The following is a 9,700-nucleotide window of genomic DNA, read 5'->3' as shown; positions in this document are numbered from 1 at the left end:
TGCTAATCGGGATAGCTGATCCTGATTAACTCCAGGATCAGAGGCAGTCTACCTCTAAATACCAGAGCTGTGGGAAACAAGTGAGAGTTAATTATTGTGCTCATATTCTGCTTGTAGGCATCTCTTAAGCATCTGACTGGTCACGGTGAAAATCAAGATGCTGGACAGGATGGGCCTTTGGTATGATCTGAAGGATTCTTACATACTTAGCAGTGTGATTCTGTGAGTTTCGGGGAATACAATATCTTCCACTGAAAATAAGCAAATATTTCTTACAACTGTTCCCTCTAAGGTTTCGAAAAGTAATGTAAAACAACAATACTAGATCAGAAGTGGAGAATCAAGCAAGCACATCAACATAAGCTGTTTTTATGTGTACTGAATTTTGCTCCTGTTGTAACTACAGCCTTTGTGAAGTTCTGAAGCGACTGCATTTTTCTTTCACCTTCAAAACACCCTTAATGTTGAGAAAGCCAATTATTCTGCATATATTAGAACCAAGGAAGGAAGTACACCGGACACCAGCCTTCCCAAGCAGAAATAATTGGGTATTGTTACTCATTATCACAGATAATAACTATGTTCACTTTTGTAAAGGTGGTCCCACTGGGAAGCTTGAAAATACTGCTAGGTTTTTCCAGTGGCAACACCAACCTGCAACTGTTGTTGCTCCATGGATTAACTGGAGTGAGAACTTACCTTGACTAAGTTCTTTACTACCAAGGAACTATGAGCAACTCCTCTCCAAAATCTGAAGTTAGGGATAGGCTTCCTGCTCAAAAGATGATACTTCCATGCACCATTTTAGAAATGAAACACTAGATTTCCATACTAGCTCTTCTGGAAGCTATGGGGGAGTACCAGCCACACCACAGGTAATGGAAGAAGCACCCAAGTCTGGTGATGTCTCTTGTTCTTCCCTCCATTTAATCAGTACCACACAGTTCAACCAACTTGGGTTCCAATACAGATCTGGCTGAATGCATCTCTTTCTAGAAAAGCTGCTTTACTTACTTTTTTGGCTTTCATTTCTTTATTACAACTTAGAAAGGGGGATTGGGGGTGGGGGAACCATCTATGGAAAAGACAACTTTCAGCCAGCCCCAGGTTCAAAAGATAACCTCCAGTAATAAGCGACACAAAATGTTTGAATGATCTTCAGTGGAAAGTGGTGCTGTTACTTTCCAGAAGAACGCAAACAGACTCCATAGTTTTGCTGACCATGTCTCACCAGAGTCTGCCATGACTGTGCATGATAATTCTCCTTTGCATTCTTTGCTTGCTCTGTGATAAGAACATTGCAAGCAGAAAGTCCAGGGTTCAACCCCTAACCTCTCCAGGTAGGACTGACAATTTCCCTTGCCTGGAGAGTAGCTGCCGATACTGAACCAGAAAGACCAATGATTTGACTCAATAGAAGGCTGCTTCCTATGTTCCCATGTTGTCTTTGGCTATTGTAAGGGAACATCCATATGGTGGGCAGCTCTAGAACCAACCACCTCTATGGAGTCTTAAACAAAAGGGCTATTGATTGTACATGCACCCATCTCCTTCCAGTGGATCATGCAGTGGTTATCTTTTGGATCTAGGATCTCTCACCTTTGCAGTATACCACCCATTCCCAACAGTGGACTAGAGGTTCACTATTTACTGTAGCATGGTCAAAACAACATGCTCTGGAGACTGAAGTATTGATTATAAAAGGATTTGCACAGCTGCTTCCTGCACTGTCTTGGATGTGGGCACACACGTCCTAATGCAGCTTTCTTTAAAAATCTACTGTTCTCATAGAACCATTTCCCAAAATTCATGCAGTCAACAAATATCATAGCTTAGGTGGGTTGACAGCCAGAGGCAGTCTTTAAAGTTCTTTAGATTTCAAACTTCCCTGACCCACAGGAAAACAAAACAAAGAAAAGAAAAGAAGGGCAGAAAATGAAATAATGATGTGCCCAAAGAGTAATACAGAAATTAAGTGTTTTATTCCTTCTTGTTATTGTAGTAAATTGATCAATCAAGTTGGCACAAATGTAGCAAAATAATGATTTCTGGAGGTGAGCAAACATTAGTGACTTTTTGTATTGCTACTCTCAACTATTTTAATTTCTCATCTAAAATATAGATTTTGGAGCTTCAGGTAATCATGTTTCTTCCCTGCTATTAATGTAGTTAGGAGGAAAACTACACAGCACAGCATAATGTGTTAGTGTTTGCATTTTAGGATAGAAATATCATCTGATTTTCCAAACAATACCAATTTGCTCCTGTCTATATAAATGTAACAGCAGTAACTGTTCTGTCTCAAGCCAAAGATTATCCAGGATTTATGTGCATCTGAAAGGTTTGTGCAAATATCCATGTGCAACAGAACATGGATCAGAGCAGCAGTTTGCCTGAACCAGATCCACTGCCCTGACATTCAAAACCAAGATGTATTAATTTCAGCTTCAAAGATAATGTTAGAATGAAAACTCCAATATCTTAGCTTGGCATTCTAGAGATTAACTGTAGATCCCACCTAGCAGAGACAGGTGGAATTGGAATTAATTGCATTTATGCTTTGATGTTTGTTAGGAGATTTGCCTCCTACCAGTAACATTCTCAAAAATATCAAGTCCTACTGGATAGAGATTTTTGCAAAATGAATTTCTCCACCAGCCGTGCTTCTGCCAGTGCACTGAGAACGAGTCAAATACAGCCAAGTCCACAGAAAGTGTCAGTAATGAGATCGAATTTTCCTTGCCTCAGTGCTATGGCTCCAAAGTAATAGCTCCATTGGTTATTTTGTGGGCCACACAGCAACGACGACTATCGCAATCAGCAGTAGTACGATCACCACCATCATCCCTGAAAGGAATCAAAACAAAACCTAATTATCTCTGTAATTAATCTCAAATACTAAATTAAAGTTTCTAGAAGAATAACTTCACATCATAAAATAGTTTGTTTCTGAGTTGTGCCACCTGAGCTGTGTCCTGCGAGGCAATTTCAAAGACAGCTCATCAAATGTACAGTAGTTGTGTTTTAGTTTTCAGTGAGTGGATGATTGATTTTTATCAGACACATTTTTAATTCTTTTCTTTGATTCAGGTTAAGTAGAAGTGGGAAGCTGTGAAGACTATGCTTCCTCCGAAAAGTCCATGTTGCTGCAGACAACAAATGAATAAAACCTATGGCTCTTTCTTAGGTTCTGCTGGTGGCATGGGAGTTCCTGCAATGCAGCTTCTTCCCATGTAGCTGATGTAATACAAGAAGGGGCATTTGTGGATTCTGCACAAGTGCCGCTCACTCAGCCCTAGTCTGAAATGGGAACAAAGCTCATCTCCACTAATGAAGGCAATATGACTGTAAATTACATTAGAAGCTTAAAAGAGATTTGCACATGAAAAATGACATATGAACATTTTCAGTAATTAGCAAAACACAAATGAGTTCTGGAACTTAACTTCTGATCTCAAATAACTCGATCATCTAAGCCACTACTATTCTCATCCCACCTCCCTGATGGCTAATTTTACAAAGAGATGCTGTTTAATCAAGAAGGTAGGCGGTTCGAGCCCATCCAGGGACGGCTCTGGGCAGGATGTCTGCGTTGCAGGGGGTTGCACTAGATGACCCTCAAGATCCCTTCCAACTCTATAGCTCTATGACCCCAACAAGGCTCTTTTATGTTTAGCTGGTGTTCTGGTCCAATTTGGAAGTCTTAGCTTTAAAAGAAAACTAAAAATATTTGGAGATGCAATGGCCATTTCGTATGCCACCCTTCACTATCCTTGTGCCCTCCAGATGTTTAGGACTACAACTCCCATCAGCACCAGGCAGCACAGCCAGATGAGTCTGGGGCTGATGAAAGTTGTAATCCAAAACATCTGGACTGCATGAGGATGGTGAAGGCTGTCCTGTGCCATATGTAACTTGGTTCTTTATTGCACTACTTATGTTGAAAGATAGGATGTACATTTCTCTGAAAGTATCTAAAGGCACAGTCTTTGCACAAGAGGAGGAAAACAATGAATATTTATATTTCAGTTTTCTGCTATGTTTCTCTGTGCCTTTTAAAAATCCTATACATTTTCATTGCTAGATTCTATGTGTTAATTTAAAATCAGTAGTCAAAAGATACAAGATTCTTAGAGAATGAAAGCAGATCAAGATCACAGATAGAAATTTGTGATACATAATATTTCTAGGGAAACTGCTTCAAATAGCCTGAGAGGTAGAATTGTTAAAATATAAGAGGAAGATGAAAAGGAAGGGGGGCTGAGATTGAAATCTGGAGGGAAAGCCAGACTAGTATAGCTGGATGGAAAAGAACAAATTTGAGATCTATGCCTCAAAAAAGGGAAGTAGTTACTTTCATGATGACTGAAATTAGGCCTCCAAAGAAAATATGCAAAATCGTGCATGGCAAATGTAAACAGAAATGTACCCCTGAAATGAGTCACTCGGGTCTGTTTTACTCACTCACATACATTACAGAAGGACTGCACAATGATGGGCACTGTCTCCTGCCTTGCAGGGCTTCCAAGTGCCAGAGTCTTGCCAAGTTAGTGAGCAGTTCTCTTGGTGCTTTTTCAACACCTTGGGAATGGGTGATAAAGATGCCCAGGCAAGTTGCTCTTGCTATGCAAAATGTCACCAGTTTTTGAGAGCGAAGATTGGCTGCAACCAGAGAACTGCCGTTCCATGTTATTCTTTTTCATTTTCCTGTTGAAGCTCCAATTAATTAACAGAGTGTCCAGACATCAGAGAACAAACTGTAAGACACAGAGAGCCAATATGGCCCTGCAGATGTTTTGGAGCTCCCAGCAGCCCCAGCCACAACAGCTCATGGTCAGGGATGATGGAGTTGCAGTCCAAAACATCTGGAAAGCACCAGTTTAGCAACACTGAACTAGAAGATGAATGCATAAATCTAACCAAAACCAGTCTGCTGTTGCTGTTAAAGAGACACTTCCCCCATGCACTCACCCTTTCCCTTTCTGACATTTTCCTGTTGGGTAAGTGATCACTTTTGCAGTCACTTAAGTCAATATTCCACACCCTCAAAATAGCTTATTTGTAAATATCCTCACCTGCCTCTCTAGGGAATTGGTCTTGTATTACTTTGTGGCAGCCCGGCTCTTTCACCTGAGTGATGTGTCAGTGTAAACATTTCAAGTGTACATGTGGCCTCCTGCACCAGGGAAACTGACCCATTACTTTTGACCTCCTTTTAAAATGTGACACCTTGGGGAACAATGTTAACTCTTTAGTCCGCTTTTGTTATCAAGAGCAGGCTTTGGCGAGTGGTTGCTGAAGACTTAGAAAGTCTCATCCAATGGTGAGGGTCTGTATGTAAGCTTATTGGATTGGCTGTTAGCCCAATTCCCAAATCTCAAGGAAGGAACAGGCTTTTCCTTATTCAATTGTCTCCAAAAGACCCCAGGTTAAAATTCACCAAAGAAGCCAGTCGTATTCAAACCATAGCTGTCAACGTTTCCCTTTTTTTAAGGGAAATTCCCTTATTTCAAATAGGATTCTTCGCAAGAAAAGGGAAAAGTTGACAGCTATGATTCAAACCAGTCAACATTCTCTTCCAAATTTCCATTTACAATTCCCACTAGGCTTATGTGACAGAGGTTCCAAGTTGGTCACTTACACTTTACACATGGGGCACTGACGCTGAGAAATAGCAACCTACAAAAACTATCCAGGAAGCCTGAGAAAATGTATAATTGCCTAGGCTTCCTAGAACAAGTTTGGCACCAAACAGAGAGTCAAATCTGTGATAAAAGAAACACATCCCTTTGCACCATTCAATTTCAGAAGTTGGAAGTTGAAAAGATGTGATATATAAATGGTAAATGTGATGCACAGATGGACAATAGCCCCAGACATGATGATAACATACTGAAAAAAATCAATTTTTTAAAAAGGCAGGTTTAATGGAACTGCTTGATTACTGACCAAATTATGGAAACCTAGTAGCAATATTTCATTAAAGGATCCATACCACAAGAACTAAATAAAATAGTAAATGCTTATTTATAAGCGACATGTTTTTAATGTAAATATCTGGATTGTTCTGGAAAGTAGCACTGCTATAAAATCCCACCTAGCATAAAGGGCTTTGTCAAAATTAACACACCATGCAAGGCATAAGTGAAGTTAATGTTTATCCAGATTTAAAAGTTGGAAGATAAAAACTATTTGTGTAAGCTACCTATACATTTTCTGTGTCTTCTGTGGATGCCAGCGGGAACTAAAAATGAAATTTGCAACACAGTTGTCAACTAACAAGCGCCGAGTCAGAGACAGACACTCTTGCTACAATTCTGCCTGCCATTAGCTAAACAAAGGCAGATGTTGTGCAACACAGTTTTTTAATTCATTTCTCTTTTTGGCAATTTTATGTTTCTGAACCATATAAAATTATAATGTGGGGTTTCAATTAGTGACTGGGCTTGAGCACCTCCAAAAAATCTCAAGAACCTATATGACAGGTAGGTAAAGGACCCCTGGACAGTTGACTATGGGGTGCGGCGCTCATCTCGCTTCAGGCCAAAGGAGCCGGTGTTTGTCCACAGACAGCTTTTCGGATCATGTGGCCAGCATGACTAAACCGCTTCTGGCGCAACGGAACACCATGATGGAAGCCAGAGCACATGGAAACACCACTTACCTCCCTGCCACAGCAGTACCTATTTATCTACTTGCACTGGTGTGCTTTCAAACTGCGAGGTTGGCAGAAGCTGGGACAAAGCAAGGGGAGCTCACCCTGTTATGTGTATTCGAACCACTGACCTTCTGATCAGCAAGCCCAAGAGGCTCAGTGGTTTAGACCACAGCGCCACCCACTCCCTAACCTGTATGAATTACCAGTTCTGGTCTAATTTCTAGTGTCACATAAGTGCAATATGTTGCTCAGGTCTGAAGTGCAATTTGTCTTTCATTTTTATCCATATTTTAACTGATTTAAAATGCTTTAAGTGATTTATAATACTTTGATAAAATAGCTGCAGTTTCCAACTCAGGCTGTATTGTAAACAACAGTTCTTGGTGCTAAATCAACACCTGTGCACATTTTAAAACTGTCATTCTTCTAGGCACTGTAGACATCCCAAGGGCAAGACAGAGTCTGCCCAGAAGGATTACAACCTGCACCTTTGATTTAATAACATCTTCCTCCAAGGCCACCATCAACTTTATTGTATGAACCGTTGACCCCAACAGCTCCTCCAAGATCAAACAAGGCAAGCTGCATCCTTTAATCACGGAAACACCTGAGATTGTTTTATGCATTTATTTATGATCACCATTCCATTATGAAAGATTAAAAATGATTAAAGCTATAATCACTCTACAGGAATGCCAATCAGAAATAAATGTGTGCAGATACAACAGTTTCAAAATCTTCACAGCTCAATCCAACAGTTGGTAAGAAACACTCTTTTCTTTTTCACTGAGACTGGCTGGCAAAGCAATGAGAAGAAGAGAAAATAAAAAGCAGAAGTCCATGAGAATTCCTGCATGTCAAACTCAGTCAGAAAAAGTGTGTAGTGAGTTTTCAGTCCAAAATGTTTATTGTCTCTATGATGAAATAATCCCTAGAGTTTATGGTCCCAAACCACATGCATAACCCAACTGAATGAGAGGAAATGAGATAAGTGTTTCCCCTCATCTATCATTGTTAGACCTCCATTTCTGGTTCCATCATATATATATATAATCTGTTGCTACTTTTCTAAAAGAGAAATCAATGCCAGATAATATGCATCGCTATTTCCAAGTGGAATTTCAAAGACGGCCTATTTTCTTTCCAGAAAGAAGAGTTGCTTCAAACCCTCCATTTAGAGCAAACCTTTCCAATCAGAGGATTGCTTGCTTTGAGCATATTTTGAAACATTTCCATTTCATGTAGTGGTCCAGTCAAAAGATATTACTTTGTCTCTCTATGGTATTTCCAATCATACCTCTACCATTACAAACACTCAGGTGGGTTCATAACTACTACTTGATAGAGCCCTGTTAGCTTGAAAATAAAATGAAACTAAACAGAGACAACAGACATGATTCAGTGACAAACATATAAATAAAAAGCATAAGCAAAAAAGTTACTCACAGGATACAAACTGCCTCTGTATAGCGTTGTGGGGAAAGAGTAATTTCAAATGCCTATAGCCCACAGTCTGCAGCTCCAAAAACACAAGGAGTTCTCACTACTGGCTATGAAATGGGGGGAGCTGTGAGCAAATAAGGATATTAGTTGACCAAAAGTGTAATCTCAGAGCTTCTGTCTACAATATTTGAGAATTCTTGGAGAACAGTCCTTGTGGACTCGAGATAAGCAAATGTTGTTTCCATCTTCAAAAGATTCCAGCTAAACGTCAGGAAGAGTCTCTTGGAAGGTGGTGAACTCTCCTTCCTTGGAGGTTTTTAAGCAGAGGTTGAATGGCCATCAGTCATGGATGCTTTAGTTGAGATTCCTGCATTGCAGGGGGTTGGACTAGAGGACCCTCTGGATCCCTTCAAACTCTACAATTCTAAGACAATCTCATTTCCTCCTTGGCCACCCCTCACAGAGGAATGAAGAGGAGGAAGTGTGCCTTTTGACAGTGATAGCAGACAAAGGCTGCAGCAACAGGAAGCACATGAAGGCCTGATGGCTCGCCTGCTCATTCGCTCAGCCAGGTTCCCCGCTAGGACCCTGGGCTTTCCTCACCTTGTTGCTTGTGCATGTGAACGAGCTAACAAGCAAGCAGGTGGGTGGTGGCAGTGACAGGGGAGCAGGGAAAGACCACTTGGGCCACTCAGCTGCCTGCTCGTTTGCTCACTGCGACAATTTTCTCACTCATTCCATCTGCTCTCGCTGTGCTGCAGTTTACATGGCCGCCAAGAGGCAAACTGCTGCAGCATAATCACCTTTTTCTTACAAAAACATTCTATAGTAAGATAAGACAATAACTAAAGAGATGCACAGTTTGGTTGCCTCCCTACCTTCAATAATGCAGAAGCATGCTGACATAGCAGCCAGGAAGCACTGAGATGCAAGTGCTGCTTGTATTAACTAGCACCCTCACACTGGGACTGTACCATGATTTTGTCGTCATGGAAGCCCTTTCCTGAGCCACAACAATTGCTCAAATTGGAACAGTGAGTACCTCTAGTTGTAAGTTCAGCAGCAGCCACTTGAGCATGCTCTCAACCAAGCTACTGCAACCTGGTCTCTATTCCCCCCCCCCCACACACACCAACAAAAAAACCACCCACCCACAAATGTAGCATAAGCTGTGGGTTAAACCACTGAGCCTAGGGCTTGCCGATCAGAAGGTTCAAATCCCTGCGACGAGGTGAGCTCCTGCTGCTCGGTCCCTGCTCCTGCCAACCTAGCAGTTCGAAAGCACATCAAAGTGAAAGTAGATAAATAGGACCGCTCTGGCAGGAAGGGAAACGGTGTTTCTGTGCACTGCTCTGGTTCGCCAGAAACGGCTTAGTCATGCTGGCCACATGACCTGGAAGCTGTATGCCGGCTCCCTCGGCCAGTAAAGCGAGATGAGCGTCGCAACCCCAGAGTTGTCCGCGACTGGACCTAACGGTCAGGGGTCCCTTTACCTTTTACAGAATAGACATTTTCTCTAGAATTATTGTCTTCTTCATGCACAACATACGAGCAGGCATGTAGACATTCCAGCAAAAGAAAAAGTGAGCCCTGACTCAG

General features: G+C 41.4%; 1 protein-coding gene across 1 annotated transcript in view; it reads right to left on the bottom strand.

Moving 5' to 3' along the window:
• Positions 1-1,960: 1,960 nt before the first annotated feature.
• STX8 (syntaxin 8) overlaps positions 1,961-9,700 on the bottom strand; it is a 74,963-nt gene continuing 67,223 nt past the window's right edge. Inside the window, exon 8 of the mRNA XM_083725960.1 lies at positions 1,961-2,847. Within this exon, the coding sequence (XP_083582086.1) occupies positions 2,780-2,847 (68 nt within the window). The 3' untranslated portion in view covers positions 1,961-2,779. The remainder of the gene's footprint in view (positions 2,848-9,700) is intronic.

Source organism: Podarcis gaigeae, assembly GCF_964106915.1.
Source record: "Podarcis gaigeae genome assembly, chromosome: 2".
Lineage (NCBI taxonomy): Eukaryota > Metazoa > Chordata > Lepidosauria > Squamata > Lacertidae > Podarcis > Podarcis gaigeae.
The sequence above is the reverse complement of the archived record's forward strand: the minus strand, read 5'-3'. Positions and strand labels throughout refer to the sequence as shown.